Here is a 23001-nt window from a genome sequence, read left to right on the forward strand (position 1 = left end):
AAAATGGAAACAAAGCTTTGCAGATAAGGAGGGGAAGAGGGGTTGAAGAGAGGAGAGGGGAATGAGGAAAAAAGAGGAAGTAAGATGTATCATGTACAGGTACAAATCCCCTACAATAAATATGATCAGTAAATGTATCTAAATTGTAGCAGTAAACTTAATTAAAAATAAAATTTAAAAGTTCTTTAGAGGTCATTTAATGCAACCTTTTCCTAAGGATTTTTTTTTTTATCTCTCACTTCCCATTTTGGTACAACCATATTAACCATAGTTGTTTTAAAATGATAATATAAAGAGATGATATGTGTAAACTGAATTTTTACTAATGAGTTGGTTCTCCTTCATTTTTTTACAGCCAGAGAAATAATAAATATGAGACTCTTTGTAAAAATAGATTAGGCAATGACTTATATGTTGAACGGATGATGCAGACTTTCAATGGAGCACCGAAAAATAAAGATGTGCAGTGTGATAAAATTATAATGGAAGACCAAGGTAATTTGTTGCATTTTCCTTGCTAAACTTTCATGTTTTAGTATCTGTCCTGCTGAGTCTGTCAGTCAACAAATAAATGTTGCAATATACAGAGCAGAAATAGAAATAACTTGACCAAATCAGAATAGTAGTTGAGTTCTGTGATCTACAGCTTGGAGAATTTGACATCTAAGTTAATAAGGAATAAAGGTGTAGATTTCAGTAATATGAATCTTGATTCTTATGTTCACTGTATCACAGATCTCCATATTCTTTGTTCATGAAAAATTTTTAGGAACTGGTTATGTCACAAAGACTGTGTATCACAAATAACATTTCAGATGAGCCAGACACAATTCCAGGTCCTTCACATAGATTACCTAATTTAACAACAACCCTGCAAGGTATGTAATATTGTTATTCCCCATTGTGTAGATTAGGAAACAGGCAGAGAGAAGGTGGCTAACTTGCTCCTGCTCTGGAAATTACCGTACTTATGACCTCTCAATGTTTCCAAGACCGTATCCTTGGGAATACTTAATAAGCAAAAATCTACCATCTGTGACCAAAGCAGTGATAGGAAAGAAGTTATGTCTACCCCTGTCTTTATCCCTCAATAAAACTATAAGCAAGTTAAAAAAAAATTAAAACAGATAAATTTCTAGCAGAAAAGTTTAATCATTGTTTTCCATAAAAGAATATAAGGATATCTTATTGGTGGGCACATTTATTCCCTGTTCCTAGTATTATCCTTTATGTGGAGAATAGGAATGAGGATATTCAGCTTCACCTCTTCATTCTCTCACTCATTCCTACCTAGGATTTGAGTTGAGGCTTATCCGATGGATGAGCTTGGGAGTGGAAATGTGGGCATGCATGGTTATTCTTCCTCTTTCCCTTTGCTGGTAGCAGGCTGCGTCAGGAACTAAAAATTCGAAATGACTTCTCTACACAGAAATTTCAAAGGGGTAGGAATCAGCACAGAGGAGGCTGTGATTCCCAAGTTTATACCTTGTAAGTTTAACTCAGATTCATGATTAAGGAGTTCATGTAAACTACAGAAGTCAATCTAAACTTTCTTGGTAATACAAGTAAATATTGATGATCTGTATTTTATTTCTTGTTAGCATCTTAATTGGCAAAAACTTTGCTAAGTGTAGAAAAATGAATACTTGGGTAGTATCCAGTAACATTCTTTAGCCCTTTAATTCATATTAGGACTTTTAAAAAAGAACATGAATACAATAATTAGTAAAGGTTTTAAATATTTTCAGTGGATCACTATGTGTGATTTTATATTAATAGAATTAAAAATAATGAAAAGAATAATTTTTTATGGAACTCAAAATTACCAAAACTGCTCAAGAATTGATAGAACTATACATGATAGTTTAAAAAATGGGATATTTTTCCAAAGAACTGCCCCTGATATGGCCCACATGAAGCCCAGATCACTGCAGAGCTTTATTCTGTAAAAGTGAGAGTAATTTATAATACCTATCTATAATACCTATATGTATTGTTTAGGGTTCTCCAGAGAAACAGAACCAATGAACAAGAATATATATACTTTTTTGAGAGAGAGAAAAAGAAATATAGATACAGAGATAAGTAGGTATACAGTCATGTGTCTCTAATAATATTTTAGTCAACAATGGACTGCATACCCAATTATAGTCCTGTGCAATTAAATTGCCTTGTGACATTGTAGTTAGCTTGTGCAACAGCAAAATCACCTAAAAATGCACCTTTGCAAACATGTCCCTATGGTTAAGTGACACATGACAACAAAAAGGAAGTGTCTTATATGCTATTGACTTACATGATCATCAATACAATTCAACACTCATTTTTGATAAAATGGTCTGTAAAGAAATAGTGTGATTTTTCTTGATAATATATCTGAAATAAAGGGAAACCTTTTGCTTAAGTATGAACTACTAAAGATATCCCCATTAAATACTGGAAATAGAAAATGGCACCAGCTATGGTAATTATTCAACATTGTTTTTACCATTTCAACCATTACAGTAAGACATGGATAGATCAAGTTATCATTAGTTATAGTCAATATTAATCTATTTATATGCTGTAGTAATTAGCTTTCTGCCATTGTGACAAAATACTGAAAATAATCAATGGATATGGAGAAAATATTTAACTTGGCTAATGGTTCTAGAAGCTTCAGTCCATGGTTGATTGACTCTACCACTTTGGGCTTGTGGTAGCAGCATGTATCATGACTGGATCATGTGGTACAGGAGTTCTGTTCACCCATGGCAGCTGGGAAGCAGAGGTAGTGAGGATCCCAATGTCCTCTCCAGGACACCCTCACAATGACCTCATTTCCCCCAGTAGGCTCCACTTCCTGAAGTTCCACCACGTCCCAGTGGTGCCACAACCAGGGGCCTATACCTTTAAAACATGGGCCTTTGGAGAATGTTCTAGCCTGTAGCAGATACTCAAGGACATTGTTTTAGTTACTTTTCTCATTGCTGAGACAAAATACCCAGCAATATGTCCTTCCACAGAAATATCCAAAAAGCCTTAGCAAATGCTGTCAGAATGAACTTTGTCAGAGCTCTGGAAAGTTATCAAAGGTCTACAGCAGCTAAGGAAGAGCTGAAGCAAGAGAAAAGAGACAGAATTGCTTGTGTTTTTTTCCCTGTCCTATTCCTAACATGGTGGTAGTTTTAAAGAATGTAAGACAACTTCCTTGTGTGAGACCCATGTGATCTTTACTTCTAGAAGGAGCAGAACACATATTGCTCTCAAGGAATTGGGTTTATCTCTTATCCTGTCTTGGGGAATACCTGAAGGACTGACATAAAACACTTGTCTTTAAAAAAAAAAAACCAAGCTCAGGACTCTTTCAAGCAGTAAAAAGCTGCATAGAAGGTGCTGCTCACAACCATCCTAAGGAAAATGAATACAAATCAGCATTGAAAGTATTAGCTACCTGAGCTCCCTCATTTTATGTTACAAATATAATGTTTGTAGCAATCAAGTAGCTGCATTTGTTAGGCCCAGATTCTGTTTTGATGTTTAAAGACAAGAACTCATTGTTAAAATACTGCCCCTTAACTGAAAGTCTAGCAAGCTTAACATGTAGGAGGAATACATTGCTCTATGACCACTGATAAAAGAATTGCTGTAAGAATCATATAAACCAGTGACAGGGACTGCAAACTTCAGAAGTTATTTGAAGACAAATAACATTGTCAACTCAATTTTTATTGAATCAGTTTAACTAACTCAAACAGAAATTTAAAGAACGGGGCAATACTTACATTACTATACAAATTTCTTGGGAACAGAGCCCATCATTTTTCCCAAAAGTATAGTTTTTCACACAAATAGGTATATAGGGAGTTTTGCTGTCTAAAAAGGAATTACATGATTGTACGTGAATAGATCTGTACACTTCAGGTTGTTATATGTTGACCGTAGGTGGGAACATAAAAGTTGTATTGTCAAGATCTAAAGCAGCCCCACAGTGGCAGACAAATGACATCATGTGGCACTGGCTTGAGCCAGAGAAGGAACTGCAGGGTCAGAAAGAACGCCACTAACGGACTAGGGTGTTTGCAGATGCCAGCAGTGTGTCGTAGGGGGATCTCCTGATGTATCTTCACAAATCATTTCTTTGCCACTTTACCCACGTCCTGCCTTGGTTGTAAAAACAACAGTGTGTTTTAAATAGAGCTAGTCTTAGCTGTGTAAACCTAAAATATTAGGATTTGATTTAAAATAATTTTCAACTTTGTGTCTCTTCAGGCATCATGGCCACTACCTGGGATCTGTATGATTCTTACAATGCTCTAGAAGTCTCCTCCTTAGCAGTAAAGCGATCTGCAATGGAATCAAGTAGCAAAGCGAGTTTCCTTCCCAAGGAGCGGGACCAAAGACTGCCAGGGAGTGCCACAGACAAAAGTAAGATTTCATGACTGTGGGCTTTTTGAATGATGTTTTCATGTGACGTTTTAAGTTCTTTTTTGGCAGTGGCAAAATTTTCTTTCTCAGAGAACATGGAAAGCACAACTTTTACTCAGAAATAGTACTGTTTCTCTTTTACTGAGTCTCAACCTCTCAACCAGAAGTTTTATTCCTGCTTGGACATCTGTCTTTTGTTTCATGCTTTATACATATTGAATTTTTCATGTAGGAAAAACCATGCAATATTTAAGCTTGTGTGTCTGAGTTACTTCACTTAATATTATGGTCTCAAGGAGCATCTATTTGTCTACAGATGACTCAAGTTTATCTTTTTTATGGCAGAGTAGTACTTCACTGTGTATAAATACCACATTTAAAAAATCCATTCATCTGTTAATGGATTTAACTATCCAAGATTTAACTATCTTGGATTTAACTATCCAAGATTTAACTATCATGAATTGTGCTGCTATCAACATGGGTATGCAAACATCACTGTGGTATGATGTCTTTAAACTCTTTTAGGAAGATATTTAGAAGGGGAATAACCGGGTGGGTCAAGTGGAAGTTTTACTTTCAGTTTTTTGAGGAATCTCCACACTGATTTCCATAGTGGTTGTATCAGTTTACACTCCCACCAACAGTAGAGAAGGGTTCATTTCTCCCTACAGCCTCACCAGCATTTGTAATTGGTTGATTTCTAGATGGTAACCATATGTTCTGGAGCGAGATGGAATCACAGTGCTATTTTAATTTGCATTTGTCAAATGGGCAGTGATGCTGAACATTTTTTAAATGTATTTTTTGGCCATTTGTATTTCTTCATCTGAGAAGTGTCTCTTTCTTTCTGATGCCCATTTTTAAAATGGGTCTTTAGATTTGAGGGGTCTAATTTTCTTTTAGTTCTTTATATATGCTAGATATTAGTCCTTTGAGGAAAAATTGCAAAAATTTTTTCCCATTCTGTAGGTTTTCTCTTTATTCTGTTAGTGGTTTCCTTTGCTGTGCATCTCCTAACCCTTTGAAAATAGAGGGAAGACAGTGGGGAACTTCTAAGAAGCTGGAAAAGTCAAGGAAACAAAGGATTCTGTAGGGCCTCTGCCACAGGAGCAAAGGCCTGAGAACCGCTTGGTTTTCAGCTTGGTGATGCCGTGTCAGACTGCTAAGCTGCAAATTGTAATATCATAAATTCACATTGTTTTAAGCCACAGTAGTCTGTTAACAGCAGCAACAGAAAACTCATAAGACAGCACCGTATTCCTACAAGGCACAGATCAGAACTTTAGGAAAGCCGTAGAGCAATCTGGTCTCAGTGTGACTCAGAAAGTGTGATGGTAGTGCTGGGCTTTGCATGCGTCCTTCGAAGTCCTTCCAGTGGAAACTTAATCCTGAAATTCACATGTTGATCTTATTTGTGGGTGGGGCACATGGGATCATTAGACTTAGACGAGGTCACAAGAGTTGGGACCCCAGGATGGCACCCGTGGCTTTATAAGAAACACAAGAGAGACCGAGCCTGTGTGCTCCCTGACCTTGGTCATACAGTGTCCCTGTCACATAAAGATACAGGATGAGGCCCTCACCAGCTGCACCGTCAACCCTGGGCTTCCCAGACTTCAGAACTGTGAGAAAGAAACTTCTTTTCTTCATAAATCACTCATTCTGTGATGTTCTGGTGCAGCAATAGAAAATGGACTAAGACAGATACAGACTATTTAATGACATTATGACTGCTCATCTTTGGAAAAACAGTATGTTTTTTGGTGGTTAAGAATGTCAAAACTGTTTGTCCTGCATTTGCTTTGTACATAAAAGATTGTAGTGAGTGTCTGTTGAAGCTGTTAGAAACTAGAAGCAAACACATAGGGCTGGGGACGCAGCTCCAGGTGAAGACCCCGGGTTGAATCCCAAGTGCTGAAAACAAGACCACGAACCTGGTGATATTATTGGATATTTCATCTTCATATCATGTTTGTCTTTAACAGCTAGTGAAACGAGTTCTCTAATGGATTTAGAAAATGTAATTCTGGCTAAAGTCCATGAAGAAGAAGAAGACCACGCAGAGGCGATATTGAAATCCAACAAGTTTCTTCAGGACTTATTCTTCATGGAACGGGTGCTGATGGAAAACATATTCCAGCCGAAGCTTGCAGCTTATCGTCAGCTTCCTGTGTTAACAGGTATTTTTTTTTTTTTAAAAACCGATCACTTTAGATAACCACATTCAAAAAGTTTAAATGGTATTATTACGTATTTCTGAATGTAATCTCCATCCTCGGTACCATTTATTAGAGGATGTGCTTCCATGTTGACGTACATCCACACATGTCCACATATACCTTTGTCAATTTCTTCATCCCCAACTTTCCAATCATGTTGTTTTTCTTAAGCTTCTCCTGACCACCCAGCCAAATCATTGCTTCAACGGATGAACCAGGTTAGAATCGCACTTCTGCTTATTTCTCTTTCCCAGTAAAGTGTACAGCCGGTTGTACCACTTGAAGTTCTCCCCACAGGGACGATTTCCTTTCACTGATGGCCCTTTGGAGATGTCCCAGAAAGGCACTGGGGTGCTGCAACTGTCCACTGTCAGATGGGACCTGTGTGCTCTGCGGGACCATCTATAAACCAGCCGTGGTCTTCTCCATAGGATCGTAGCAGAGCTTTGTGATGAGACACAGATTACAGCTCAGGGAGGCCAAGATGGCTGGGGTTGGTGGACAGACAATTAGACAGGAAGGAGCTCTGCAGAGAAAAAAAAACTAAATAAATCTACGTTTGAGTCTTTGACTACCCGTATGCTGTGCATAGTAGGATAAAACTGCACAAAACCAAGCAAAGAACAGCTGGCAGGATGCTGGATAAAGCACAACTCTTAGAGTCTACACCTGGTTAGGAGACATTTGAGTTTTGACTAGACAGAGAAACCTTGCTGCTTGCCAGTCAGTCAGTAGATATCTGGGACAATTGTACCTTTCTCCTAGGGCTGACCTAGCCTGAGTAAAAGCCAGTGTAGACACTCGAATAACCCGTTAGGAAAGGCCATAAAATATCATTCTATCCAAGATTAGATGAACTACTTGCCAAAGCACATGCTAACACTTTATAAAGGAAGAAAACATAATCTATGCATTGAGCACTAACATGTACCATTGACAGCCTCCAAAAAAATTCACTAGTGATGTGAAGTGGGAAAATGCAACGCAGAACTACAAGAAAAGTCAGTCACAAGAAACAGATGGAAACATCACTGAGATGGTGGAAAACGCAGACAGGGACTTCTGAAAAGCTATAATACCCATAACACTCAACACCACGTTGAAGAAAAAGAACAACGTTGGAGAACTAAGACTACCTGACTTTGAGACTTACCGTAGGTGAATGGAGACCTGTTCCACAGTCAGGGTGGTGTGGTGCTGGTGTGACAACAGACAAACAGATGAGTGAAACAGAATAGAAAGCCCAGACATAGACCTATACAAACATGGCCGTCTGACCTTTGACAAAAGAGGAAAGAAAGCACGACAAAGAAAACATAGTCTTTTCAAGAAATGGTGTCAGAGCAACTAGACATCCACATGCAGAAATGACCTTCACCCTTCACAGACATTACCTGAAATGGACCGTAGATCTAAAAAGGTAAACGACAAACTCCTAGAAGATACCATAAAAGAAACCTCAGTGACCTTGGCATTGGAGTGACTTTTAAAATAAGCACCAAAGGCACAATCTACCCAAAGGGATATTGATAGGCTTGAAAGCTTTTGTTCTGCAAGAGACACTGTGAAGAGAATAAGAAGACAAGTCACTGGAGAAGATATATCTAGAAGACAGAGCTGAATACAACAATCTCTGAAAGCACAACGAAGTAAACAAAGGTTGCTATTTAAAATTGAGTAAAAGACCCAACATGATATCTCAGGAAGGAAGATGTGCAGATGGCAAGTGCGTGTATGAAATGTGTCCTTGGAGATTTGCAGGTTAACAGCGAGGCACCACTACACACCTGCTAGAGTGGCCACATCCAAAACACTGACACCCCAAGTGCTGGCGAAGGTGTGGAACGAGAACCCCCTTTCACGGCTGGTGGGAATGTACAGCGGTGTATCCCCTTTGGGAGACAGACGGTTCCTATGAAACCAAACATGCTCTTCATGTACAGTCCAGCAATCACCTGGTATTTACCCAATTGATCTGAAAACTTCTGTCTACAGAACACACATGTGCATGAATGTTGGTAGGAGCTTTATTCATAATTGCCAAAACTTGGAAGGAACCAAGATACCCTTCAGTAGGTGAATGGGGACCCGTACTGTGGTACATCTGGATAATGTAATATTATTTGGCACTGAGTTATCAAGCTATGCGCAGACCTGGAGGACACAGCAGTGCCTGTTACTTAGTGAAGTGGTATGATCCCAACCATGTGACATTTAGGAAAGGGCAAAACTATGGAGCAAGTGAAAGATCAGGAGTGGCCAGGGTAAGGCCCCCAGCAAGGATGAACAGGCAAAGCACAAAAGGTTTTGGGGGCAGTGACACGATTTTATGTGATACTCTACTGGGGCGTACAAGTCATTAGACATTTCCCAAAACCCATCGAATGTACACCGCCGGGAGTGAATCTTCCTGTAAACTGGACTTTGGGTGGTAATGATACCAAACCAGGAGTAATAGCACACTCCTGGAAGGATTGCAGAGGTGCCACTCCCAAGGACTTGAAATATGGAGGGATCTGATTCTCACCATTTCTCCCAATCAACTCATGTGTTTGGCTGATAGAGAAAACAGATGGGTCTCTCTGAGAGAATGGCAATGAATTATTATAAACTTACCAGCTGGTGACTCCAATTGCAACTGCTGCTCCAGATGGGGCTTCATAAGTGTGAGAAAGTCAGCACATCTCGTACCTACCTTGCTATTGATAAAGTAACTGCTTTTTTTTTTTTTTTTTTTTTTAGTATCTGTTGGCAAAAAGCCAGCAGAAGCCATTTGTTTTCAGCTGTCCAGGTTAGCAGCAGAGTTTCTCTGTGGCCCTTTGGGGTGCTATCTGTCTTCAACCCCAGTTTCTAATTTAGTCTGCAGGGACCTCTCACTTCAGTAAAATATCACCCTGGTCCTCGGCACTGATGATATTATATGGATTTGGCCGGGTAAACAGGAGATAGACCAGGCCTGGTGTCTAGTGGGTAACGCAGTGGATGTACCACTGTGACTCATTTAATGAGTGCTGCAGAAGCTGCTAGCTTTAAGCAGGACCTGGAACAACAGCAGATCCTGTAGCAGGTTCAAGATGTTGCCCAAGGTGCCCCATCCCTTTAGCCCCCGACATGCGAGCTTGAGGGTGTCCAAGGTGTCAGTGGGGTGGAGATGCTGCTTGGAGCCCTTGTAGTGCAGACAACAGTGGTGTTTCTATTTGATGTAATTCTAGAGCCCGAGCCTGGAGAGGCTACAGACCTTCTAGAAGGTGAAAAGGTTGAAGAAGTGGAAGAAGAAGTTAAGAAGGAGGAGGAGGAAGAAATAGAAATAAATACAGAGCAATCGACGATACCAGCCAATCTGGAACGGCTGTGGTCCTTCTCCTGTGACCTAACCAAAGGTCTCAATGTGAGCAGCCTTGCCTGGAATACAACAAATCCAGTGAGTTACCAAACATTTTAATGACATTTCCCATCCATCGCCAATTATCACGTTTTTTTTTTTTCTGGTACCGGGAATCAAACTCACGACCTTATGCTTGCCAGGCAGGTGCTGTGCTGCTGAGCTAAATCCCCAGCCCCTAATTATCACATTTTAATAGTAAAGTTTGTTTCTCCTCTCAGCTATGGGGCAGAGATTTGCATTAACCATAACTTCCCAGTTCTAGAATGTCTCTAGAACAAGTTCATGTTTCACAAAGGGAAAATACAAATAGTTACAAAACAGTTTTTTTTTTTCTTATATGTGAAAACATTACCATTTTTATCTTAGAAGTTATACTTGGGAGGTGGCACGTTCTGAATTCATGTCAGGTACTGTACTGAGAAGTATACCAAGACATTACACGATTGCTTTATTTTAATGTATATCAAAACTCACGTGCCCAAATTTGGTTTCTCATCAAAGTCATCTCATGTGGAAGTATGCGCTTAACCCAGTGACCCCTGAAAATGTGCAAAATAATTTTGAGATTCCTTAACATATATCATTGCCAGTAGAGGCAAATACTTACATAGCACTTAGTAAGTACCGAGCATTGTTTAGTTTTGCCTGTATCAATATCAACATAAGAACTTCATGAGCCATGTGCGCTGTTATCCCCATTCTGTTAATAAAGAAAATGAAGTACAAAGAGGATAAATAACTTGTCTAGTATTACACAACTAGTTAGTGAATTAGCCAGGACAAGCAGACCTCTGGTACCAAGGTCCTTGCCCTTTGCTCCCGAACTGCTGAAAGTCATCTTAATGTGAGTAACGCGGATCGTCAGGCAGGGCAGTGATATGTTTTCTTATAAAAAGGAGAAAAGTACAGAGTAAAAACATGGGTTTTTCTGGAGGTTTATAAACTGGCTCTGAAAGCATTTCCCAATTTTAATTCCAGCAATCTTTTGGAAAATTGCAACATCCTTGAAATAAGTATGTAGCGTATTTCTAAAAGTAGTCAAAACTAATTTGTTTATTAAAAATCATATTGTATGATGTATATTTAAGAATTAGCTCTAGGATTTCGCTGAAACATTTTATCTGTTACTATGTACAAACATGATAGTTGTCATGGGTACTAAAAAACAAAGTCTGTAATCATTTTTATTGAAACCTAAATATACATAATTTTAATTATGTTTATTGTTTTTAATAAAAGTAATTTTATTACAGATTTGTCTTTATAAAACCATGTTTAGGAACATGTTATAGATAAGTGGGATTTACTACATTAATAGCAATCTATGATAAAGATATATGAGACATTTTTAGAAACAAGATACAGTACTAGCACTTTTTAATTAATACAGTGATACTGGGATTAAATTAAATCATTTGGGTGAAGCTAATTGAAGCATAGTGCAGGTGGCATTTGTAATATTCATTAATTAATTCTACAAATATTTGTTGAACATTCTTTCTGCCAGCACTGTTAAGACACTGGCGATGCAGCAGTAATTAAACCATAGACTGTGCCTGTATAATAATTTCTGATGTGCTTCGGTAAGGAAAATAAACAGAGCCGGGGAAATGCCTAAGAGCCTGTTGAGTGCTTATTAGACAGAGAGTAACACGTATGAGTCTTGAAGAAAAGGCAGAGGGTCTGTCAGTGCCAGGCTGAAAGGTGGGGAGATGAAGCCTGTGTATGGAGAGGGGGCTTGTGTACAGATGATGCTGGTGCAAAAGGACAGCAGTGACCAGAAAATACATTTGCGATAAGTATATTCTGGTTACAAAAAGTAGCCTGGGTGTGGCCGGTCATGAAACATTTGTCTCTAGGTGTTCACATAATGCATTATTTGGTTGTTTGTTGGGTTGGGTTGGTTTTTTTTGTTGTTTGTTTTGTTTTTGAGACAGGGTGTCGCCATATGCAGTTCAGGCTGGCCTTGAACTCATTATGTAGCCCAGAGTGGCCTCAAACTTGTGATGATCCTCCTGCCTCAGCCTCCAGAGTGATGGGATTACAGGCATACAGTACCACGTCTGGCTCACACATATATTTCTCAATACAATCTGCTGTGTTAGTCAGCTATAACAAAATACCTTAGGTTATGTAGCTTAAACAAGCACGGTTTATTTTCTAACAGTTTTGGAGGTTGGGAAGCTTGAGGTCAAGCTGTTGGCCAATTTGGTTCCCAGGGAGAGCTTCCTTTCAGCTCCCTTTGCACTCCTGTGTCTTCACAAAGTGGAGAGAGCTCTGTTCTCTCCTCTTCTTCTTAAAAAGTCACCAACCCAATCTGATTAGGACCCCAGCTTACGACCTCCGTTAACCTCCATGGCCTCCGAAAGCTCTGTCTCCATGTTCAGTCACCTGGAGGTGAAGGCTTCCACATAGGAATCTGAAGGGCACACTCTGCCCCAAACACCTGCTCTTAATTCCAACATCTTTCATTTTGTATTTGAAATAATTAGGTCATCTCCAGCAGCCTGTAGGGTATTCAGATATAAAATACATTCTTGGAAGGTAACTTCAATGTGTAAAAGAACTTGTTAGCAATGAGTTCCTTCTAGGTACCTAATCTTCTGAAAATGAGAAGTGCTATGCCAGTTACTTTTACTTGCTTAGCAAAATGCAGGTGTGGACTGAAAATTGATGGTGTCTTAGTTACTTTTTCTCACTGCTGAGACAAAATACCTGACACCCAAAGTTAAAGGGGGAAAGGTTTAAATGAACCTAAACAGCTCACAGTTTGTAGAGGTTTCAGTCCATAGTCAGCTGGCTCCAAGGCAGGGCGGCGTGGGAGAGGCATTGCAGAGGAGAAACAGTCCATGGCAGGCAGGAGGCAGCAAAGCAAGCAAGCAAGCAGCAATAGCCCCTATTTCTGCCCCTTTTATATTCTGTCTAGGATATCTGATTTAGGGCAGTGCCAAACCAATCAGTAGAAATTTACTTAGCATACACCCTTAATCCCAGCATCACACACTCTAGATCCAGCCACCTCTGAAAAGCCCCACCTATGACCGCATGAGGCTTTGGGGGGAGACATCTAGATACAAGCCAGAACAGATGGTATACCAATATTTTTTATTCTCTGTAGAAAAGTTTTACCAGTATTTTAAAATATAGTTTTTTAATAGTTATCATTGTACATGTGCCAGTATTTTTATGCTATCTTCTTTTGTTTTGAATTTATTATTCTGGTTTTTAGGACCTTTTGGCTGTTGGGTATGGACACTTTGGATTTAAGGAGCAAAAAAGAGGATTGGCTTGCTGCTGGTCAATAAAGAATCCTATGGTAAGTTAAATGGAAATAAGAACCATTAGTATTTTAATTAGGTATTGATAAACTCTTCATAAAATTTTTAGTTGTATGTGATAATTAAGCAAGTTCCAGGAGATTTCATAAGTTAAAAACTTTTCTTCTTTATTTGGTTTGGTTTAAATCCGTAGCCATTAACATTTGTTCTTGTTGACACAGGAGAAAAAGAATTTATCTATGAATTCACTCAGTAAATATTTATAGAGCATGAACTTAGGCGCCGTTAGGTCTGAAGGCACAGAATTGGACCACTGTTGAATCACAGCTAACCATAAAGAAGAAAGGCTCTGTAAAATCTTTTGAAAATTAGACATTCACTTTTATACTTGTTTTTTTTTCTTTTTATGGGGTATAATAAAAATTTATGGTGAATGTTTAATTTAAAAAATTGTAACCGAAAAGACACATCACCTTTGCTCTCTCTCAAAATCTTCCAGCTCTCTTTGGACACATTTGTCCTATAGTCCACGTCACTTTCTGAAGCAGCTCTGTAAATCTTCTTTCATGAGGGTCTTTTGTTGCGCTTCCCTGGCTGCCTCGATGTCCTGAATCGACTCAAAATGTTTTCCTTTCATGTTTACTTTGATTCTGGGGAAGAGCCAGAAGTCACATGGTGTCCGATCTGGTGAATAAGGTGAAGACACACTGTGACTTTTATGAACCTGCCTCTTTTGGATGGTGCTTGGCAGTGCATTCAGGTATTTCTGATCACACCTCCTAAAGATATTCAGGCAAGAGGACGCCAGAGCTGCTTCAGAAAGAGAAGTGAATGATGAGATAAAGGGGAGGGGTTGAGGGGGATTCATGGCGGTGTGTCTTTTACAATACACTTTTAAAAGTTAAGTGCACCGTATATTTCAAGCACACCTCATATATGAATAGCTCCTTATCACCTGAGGTACATTAGATATGATAGGTTAATATGACCTTCTCACTGTCATGAATTTGCAAACAGAATGAGTTCTTATCACTGTAACCTTTTTTATTACACAGCCCTCGTCAATCTGTCACTTTAAAGCTTCCCATTTAGTTTTAAGTCAAAACTGAAATGTGACGTGGGAAACTGAGAGAAGGACCGGGAAATTGTATAAAAGTGATGTAAGTTTTTATAAATAGCTCATCTGTCAGGAAACTGGGTTGAGACAGCATGAAAATCCCAGAAATGAGTCATTTTCAGTGTGGAAGGGTGAACATAAAATTCATCGTTGGTAGCCTGTGTTCTGTTCCCCAGAGATGGATAGAAAAAGAAACAGATTTAGATGAGGCTTGGTGGAGTTGTAAAACAGAGTAATCTAGGGAGTTTTTTCCGTTATTGTTCAGAAATAATTAGATAAGGTTACACAGTGCTGGAGGGCAGGAGCATCGGCTGCAGGCGCTGTGTTTGCAGCTTACTCTTCCCAAGGGAAGCGAGCTATGTGATGGTCATACTAACCCTGCTGAGCAAGTCCAAGATGTAATATTGCAGCTGCCTACAGTGTATTTCTTAAAGCCATTGGGTGGACGGCTAAAGATTCCTAGTTTTATCAGAATAAAGGAATGACTAATTGCGGTTTCCTTTTCACTTATACTAGAAGTTAATAGGAAGACAGGAGTAACTGAACACAGACCAGCTCTTGTCACGTCCCCAAGGCCACCAGGCTAGTCTCAACCATTGCAATATCCTACCTTACTGTGGGCTATAAAAACAAGTTTACAGTGTCACAGAATTATGTTTTTATTCAGTGGCCAGAACGTGTTTATCCAAGTCTATATGGAGTTACCACTGTGGATTTCTCAATTGGAACGCCTAACTTGTTAGCAGTCGGCTACTACAACGGCACCATCGCGATTTATAACGTCCAGAGCAGTAGTACTGTTCCAGTTCTAGATAGCAGGTGAGGACCTGAGAATTGATAAACATAGAACGATGCCTTTCTGGGAAGGGTCACTCTAATTTCATTTAGTTTTAAGTGAGTACGTGTGTGCTCACTGAGGGGGCTACTGTTACTTTCAAAACATGTAATACTTTTCCATATTGTTTCTCCAGCTGGAATGCCTTGTCACAATGATCTCCTTGGTTGTTTTTTAAAAGAAATTTTGGCCTGAACTCAGGGCCTTCAAATTGAGCTACATCCCAAGCTCCCTTGCTCTTTCTTCTGTCTGTCTGTCTGTCTCTCTCTCTAGAGATATACACACACACACACACACACACACACACACACACACACACACACATTTACTTATTTATTTTCTGGGAGGCAGGCACTCACTACATTATCCCAGCTGGGCTCAAACCAGCAGTCTTCCCGCCTCAGCCTCTCAGAGTGCTGGGATTACAGGTGTGCACCCCAAGCCTGGCTTCCTCTCTTTTACCTTGCCCACCAGCTGCCTTTGGTTGGACAGTTTAGGGCGCTGTTTGAGGACCCTCCTTTCTCTGGCACATCCTCCCCATACACCATCATCACAGCCCATGTCACACCGAGTGCTAATTATCTGCAGGTAGACAGATCTGCCTGAGTTCTAATATAAGCTCGTTGAGAGCCAGTGTTGATCATTCCTTTGCATTTTCAGTGCATCAGACAGTATCAGATGTGCAGTAGCATTGCCGTAAATGTTTAATCACTAGTGAGTGAGTGAATGGGTTATACTGAGAAAAATAGAAAACTGAAGGTGAAAAATAATCACAGAGATTGCTCTTTGTACTAGACCAGATGGCATTGGGGCTAAGTGCTCGTATATTTATATCAGTGCTTGAATAAACTTAGAACTGGAAATAGCCCCTAAAGCAGAAACTCCTAAACTTAATTTTAAAGTTATTCATACAGCTTTGTAAGAATTGACCTTTGTGTTTGTTTCTGGGAGGAGGGACCATGAATTTTCACCCACTACTCAAAGGCATCCATGATGTTTTTAAAAATTCAGAACTATTGCATTGGAAAGTTTCTAAAAAAAGCCTAAAGAATTAGTACTAGCAATAGAGTATCCCATTAATTTGATAGGAAAGTTAATACTCTGAGAAGTGATTTTAATTTTTCAGAAAAAAGTTAATCAACAAGACAGTATCAGTATAGTAGGCAATCTTGAAACATAGCAAGAACTGTTTACTTGAACAGGATTTAAATGACTAATTGATTTAAGCTAAGAAAAAAATATAAAATTGAAGATACTTTTATTCAGTGTGTCTAAAAGTAGATAAAATCAATTTACAGAACTAAACTAAGGGAGGAGGAGTGCATAGAGTAATAAAAGCAGATCTTGAGAAGAAAATACTTGTTTCTATATTCTTGTTAAGGTAGGTAATTGTAAGCTACTATTTCCTAATATACTTGTAATCCAGTAAATTTTTCCTTTTGCAAGAATAGGAAAAATAACATAGTGAATATTATGGCAAAGTGGTCATCTATCTTGTTTTTCAAAATACTTAAAAATCCAGTTTGAATGATAAAAGCATCATTGTGTAAGTCTGTTACGATTCTCTAGGGTGCCGTGTTTGTCACATGTACTCCGAGGCCGCTAAAATCATCACGCTAATTCTGTAACTGGCATTCTTCCCCATGTTAGTGAATCGCCTCAAAAACATGTGGGACCTGTGTGGCAACTGCAGTGGATAGAACAAGATCGAGGAACAACGGGCGATGATAAAAGAGAATTCCTAGTTTCTATCTCAGCAGATGGAAGAATCTCCAAATGGGTTATACGGAAAGGCCTGGACTCCCATGGTAAAAGAACAGAGAGAGCGAGATCTTTCTCTTGTTGTGAGCCCTGTGTGACATATTTATTTGGGTTTGGCCAATAAGAAAGACAGTTGGGTTTGAACATTGTTCTTTTAAGCATTTAATTTTTTTTGTTTGTTTTGTTTTTTTTGTTTTGTTTTCCAGTACCAGGAATTGAACTCACGATGTTGCGCTTGCCAGGCAGGCGCTGTGCCGCTGAGCTAAATCCCCAGCCCCTAATTTTGTTTTTTGCTCATTTTAGCCTAAGTCCATGCAAAAGATGGGAGCAATTGTAACATTATCAGCAGAAGAGGCATGGATGGTTCTTGCATTACTTTTTTATGTGGTAAATAACACGTTACTTTTTTTTCTTCAAATAAAGATTTGATGCGATTAAAACGAACTACTGTCAGCAGCAACAGAAAAGGGGGGGACAAGGAGAAGAAAGGGGAAGCATTGATATCTCGGCAGGCTCCCGGAATGTGCTTTGCTTTTCACCCCAAGGTAAGCTGTTTCAACCCGTTACTTATTTTCCTCTGTAACCACGTCCAAAAGTCGAAGTGTAGGGAGATGTAAAACATGATGAAGTGTCAACATAGTGTCTTAGTTACTTTTCTCTTGTTGCTGAGACAAAATACCCAACACCCCAAATTAAGGAAGAAAAGGTTTATTTATTTATTTATTTATTCCAGTTTGTGGAGGTTTCAGTCCATACTTGGCTGGCTCCAAGGCAGGGTAGCCTGGCACCAGGGTAATACTTCAAGGTGGTAGAAGGTAGAAAAGCAGCAAGTGATAAAAAGAGGGGAAGCAAGCCTCTTTTCCTCCCTTATCCTGTATGCCCTATCCGCCCACGCCATCTCTGTGTCCTCCTCTTCCACGTGCTCAGAATGTTTACAGAGTGAGGACTCTGGCCCCCTGCTGAGCCACTTAATTAAGCTTCAAAATTTCTCAGTTCTCAGATTGATCCAGTGTACCAACCATTACACATGGTAATAAATATTGTGCTTTGTATGTGAAAAAACAGACTTAGACGTAGCTGCTGCCCTAAGGTAGAATGGAGTATTCCTGTCAGCAACACCATGTGCTCTACCTGCTCTTCCAGATGGAGGGGAGGTGTGCATTTCTGAACAACTGTGGAAAGATTCTCTGCAATGGCAGCCTTAGCTTCAGTGCTGTCCGTGCCCCGCTTGGCCAGTCCACTATTCTATTCCACTTTCATGAGCCAAATCTGCCCTACAGGACGCTCGCTCCTTTGCAGTGTGAGTGCTGACTCTCAGGGTCAGAGGATTAGGAAGACCGTTGAGTTTACATTTAATAATATCCGAATTAAATCAGAGAGCAGTTAATGCAGTTTGACTCTTTCTGATTGTTTTTACCTGGAGGTACTTTGGAATCAGGAAGTTCAGACACTATGATGGATATCTAAGACATTAAATGCATGTTTTTTGGTTACGTCTAATATAATCATCTCTTTATGCAACAGTATGGTCTACCTACTTATGCAAACAGAAGCTTGAGCTGTCTCTGCATTCTACCCTGTTGTGCAAACCATAGTGAAACCTTGTCATCTTTTCTGATCCACACATACTACTGCCAATATAGTTGAGGCCTTAATTATTTTTCTCTTTTACTACTCTAGCCATCTTCTAACTGCCCTCATTCCCTCATCCTGTAATCCACCTTCACTTTGAAAGGTAGAGTACTCTACAGTGAAAGTCCTCATCAAGTGCAAGGAGAGAGGGATTTCTCCTCCAAGAGCTTTTTATCAGAGTCTGGTGATATTTTCGGTTATTGCAGCTGCAGTAGGTCAGGCTGAAGTCAGAATTACTCCTGGAACCTAGTGGGCAGAGACCAGGCAAGATACTAACACCCTGCAGAATACTAGAAGCCACCAGCCTCTGGCTGCCCACCCACCACCCAAAGAATCCTCTGACCCAAAATGCCAATAGTATTGGGTTAAGAAACACTAGTCTGCTGTCTTCAAATTATCCTTGGTATAAGGAATTGGAGGTGATCATGTGGTCTGTAAATAAAGACTATTTTCTTTTCTCATCTGATTGCCTCTTAAATTCTTTTCTTGCTTGATTGCACTGGTTAGAACTACCAGTACATGATGCGTTGAGGGTAGGAAAGCAGATATACTTTCCACTACATTCCTAATTTTTGAACACTTATATCAGGGATGGATGTTGGAATTTACCAAATGCTTTTTCTGTATGTATTAAGATGACCATAGACTTTTTCTTTGTAAACTTGCTAATACGTTGAATTACACTGATTGTTATTTTTGAACGCTTATTCCAGAAATAAGCCCCACTTGATTGTGACTTATGACCTTTTTAATGTGCCACTGGTTTTGGTATGCTAAATTTTTGTGTAGATGTCTACATCTTTGTCTGTAAGGGACATTGGTATACAGCTTTCTTGTTGTGTCTTTAGTTTTGATACCATTGTAATCCTGACCCCATAGAATTGTTTTTTTAAAAAGAATTTGCATAAAATTAGCATTGTATCTCATTATGCTTGATAGAATTAATCAACCTTCTGAGTCTGCAATTTTCCTTATAAGGAAATTTTAAACTGTAAGTTCAAATTTTTAATGGATGTAGGGCTACTGTGACCGTCTATTTCTTCTAGAGTCAGCTTTGGTAACGTGTGCCTTTTAAGAAATTTGCCTATTTCATTTAATTTATTACTGGCATAAGATTCTTTTTTGGCATCATTAAATAATCATAAAATATAATTCATTATTTCAGTAATTCCTAATTTTAATTTGTATCTTCTCTCTTTTTTTCCTGATTAATCTGTCTGAAAGTTTACCAGTTTTTTTCTTTTTTGATTCAGAGGTCTTCCTGTGTAACCCAGGTTGGTCCTGAACTCCTGGGCTCAGGTGATCCTCCTGTCTCAGCCCCACGTAGTAGCTGGGGCCATAGGCACATGGGTGGTGCCCAGCTCAATTTTATTGATCTATGGAACCAGGTTTGGATTTAACTGACTTTCACATTTTTTCTATTCTCTATATACAGTGGTGCCTTGGTTCACAAACTTAATTCATTCTGTGATCCAGGGGAAGATGGCCATGGTCATGTTCATCACTCCATGCAGTTTGCTAACAGAAGCAAAATTTTGCTGAAAGCTTCTGTGTGTGAACCCAGTTGTTTGTGAACAGAAGCCTTCATGAACCAAAGTATTACTGTAATTGATTTATACAGCGATGTCCTTTCTTTGTTTTTGATTTTAATTTACTCCTGTTTTTCTTGTTTCATGAGGTGAAAGTTGAGGTCACTGATATGCAACATTTCTTCTTCTCTAATACATGTATTTGTGCCATAACTTTCTAAGTTCTGCTTTGACAGCACCCTACAAGTTCTGAGATGTTTGCATTTCCATTTTTATTCTGTGTAAAATATTTTCTAATTTCTCCTACAATTTCTCCTACCAATGTGTAATAAAGTGTCTAAGTTTTTGGTAATTTCCCAAAGAGTGTTCTATGACTGATTTCTAATTCAGTCCCTCCATGGTCACAGACTTCACCTTTTGGAATATTTTTGAATTCAGTAAGATGTGTTGTAAAGCTCAGAATGTGCACTTGACAAAACTGTATACATATTCTGCTGCTAGGTAGAATATTCCATAAACTTCAGCCAGATGAAGGTGGTCGATGGTGTTGCTCTAGTTCACTTTCTGCTGATTTTCTTTCTACGTTTTCCATCAGTTATTGAAAGGGAAGGAGCTGTCCAACCACAGTTACTGATTTGTCTATTTTTTTCTGTTCATTTTCTTACATATCTTAAAGCTTTGTTACTAGGTACATGTAGACATGTTTAGGATTGTTTGATTAATTAACTCCCTTATTATTATGAAGTAGCCTTACTAACCACTGTTAATGCTGTTTATTCAGAAAGCTAATCTGATATTAATGTAGCCATTCTACGTTTCTTTATTTTTTTCCACATTTCTTTAAGCCAATGTGATCATGGTTCATAATTTTCCATCTTTTTCTTTTAAACCTATTTGTGTTTTTATACATGTTTTAAAACACATTTCTTGAGGGCAGCATATAGTTTGGTCTCCCTTCTTTTATACAATCTTAAAATCTCTGCTTTTTAATTGTGATGTTAAAATCCTTTATGTTTAGTTTGATTATAGATTGGGGTTAAGTTTGAGGTTATCATCTTGTTTGATTAGCTTATCAAGGAGAGAGTCTAAAATATCCAGGGATAGAATCTAAAATATCCATCCTTCTTGCTGTGAAGCAGGATTGTGAGGAGCCGTCTCCTGCCGAGAGCTCTTCATAGGTACACTGAGCTGTCTGTTGAAATGGTCAACTTCAGTCTCTCCCCATTCCTGTTTCCTGCACAAACTTTTTGATGCAATCTCAGAGTATATTTTCCAGGCACCCCAGCGTCTGTCAGTATCTTTGAAGATTCCTAGTGAAATACAACACTTATAGAGGGTGTTGAGATTGTCATTATTCAAATTTAAAAAATAGAATAGATCCGCTACCCCATTATACCTTTAAAAAAAACTTTAGTAGAAATATAGGAAAAATCTCTCTGACTTCAAGGTAGGGAAGGAGTTCTTAAGAGCACAAAATTTAAATCTATAAATGAAAATGAGAATATCTGTTTATCAAACACAGTTGCCTTGTTTACTTTTCTTGCTGCTGAGACAAAACACTCGACACCCAGAGTTAAAGGAGGAAAGGTTTATGTCAGCTCGTAGCTGGTGAAAGTTTCAGGTCACAACTGGCTGGCTCTGAGACAGGGTGGCACGGCACAGGGGCACCAGTTCATGGTGGGCAGAGGTAGGAAGGCAGCAAAGCAGCGAAGCAGTGACCAAGTGACAGCAGCAGCCTGCCTCTTCCTCTCAGCCCTTCCAGGCGGCCTGCTCTATGGGTGGTGCCACCTGCACCTGGGGTGGGTGTCCCATTATCCACCCCCAGAACAATGCCACACCAAATAGTAGCCTAATTCAGTAATCACACACCCTAGAGCCAGCCACCTCCAAAAAAGTCCTACTTCATGAGGCTTTGGGGGACATCTAGACACAAGCCAGAACAACAGTAAAAGAAAGTGGGCAGAAAATCCACTCACTGGCCGATGATATTTGCAACATAGGCAACAGACAAAGCAACAAGACCTAGGGTAAGGGACTTACACAAATAAAATTTTAAAAGATAGACTATTAGTAGAGACATGGACAGAAGAGACAATTGGCCACTAAACATGAGAAAAGTTCTTCACCTTACTAATACACAAGAAGACGTAAAACCATGTAAAATTTTACATCTAATAGAATGGCAATAATACAATTTCTGATGCAACCAGTTGTTTAAGAGCATGTGGGTTAAAGGGAATTCTTGTATGCTGCCCATGAATGTGATGTATTGTGTAATCTGTACGTTTGTTTAAAGAATGTGTAGGACCCACAGTTTAGTAGTAGCATCGTATATACAGAGCTCTGTACTTCAAGCTTTGATGTGCATAGAGTACTCGGTAACACTGACAAGGTGCAGGGCTGCTGGCTCCCGAGGGTTCGCAGCTCTACAGTACTTCCCAGTGGCACTGGTGCTGTGGTGGGACCGCACCCAGTGTGGCCAAGACACAGGGCCCTGACCCACTGTGCAAAACACATTTCAAGTCCCCAGGGGGTGCACATATTTCGCGTTAAAGATGCGTGAGATGCCGCCTAGTTTAACCTTTCATTCCCAGTAATAATCATTTCCTCAGCATCAGCTACATAAGTATTTATTGAGTCATGTGTATTTATTGTTAAAACATCTGTCTTGTCTTTGACTTGTACTACGGAAAGAGCAGCTATTGTTTCCCTGGATGGTTAGTTTCATGGTCAGGCAACTTCAAATGTTGGAAAGTCTTTTGTTGATTTTAAGCCAATTTTTCCTCATAAGTTTTAGGTAGAATATTAAATATCCCCATCTATTCCAGTAAAGGA

General features: G+C 39.2%; 1 protein-coding gene across 1 annotated transcript in view; it reads left to right on the forward strand.

Annotated features, from left to right (window-relative positions):
- The window catches only part of Wdr78 (WD repeat domain 78), a gene marked incomplete in the record, with an annotated part of 61991 nt that overhangs the window by 33071 nt on the left and 5919 nt on the right, over positions 1-23001 (forward strand). The window contains 8 exon segments of the mRNA XM_013514439.1: positions 356-495; positions 4252-4407; positions 6396-6590; positions 9842-10050; positions 13244-13330; positions 15059-15228; positions 16895-17052; positions 17429-17550. Of these exon segments, the coding sequence (XP_013369893.1) occupies positions 356-495; positions 4252-4407; positions 6396-6590; positions 9842-10050; positions 13244-13330; positions 15059-15228; positions 16895-17052; positions 17429-17550 (1237 nt within the window).

The sequence above is a fragment of the Chinchilla lanigera genome, unplaced genomic scaffold, assembly GCF_000276665.1.
Source record: "Chinchilla lanigera isolate Chin_1 unplaced genomic scaffold, ChiLan1.0 scaffold00022, whole genome shotgun sequence".
NCBI classification, from domain to species: domain Eukaryota; kingdom Metazoa; phylum Chordata; class Mammalia; order Rodentia; family Chinchillidae; genus Chinchilla; species Chinchilla lanigera.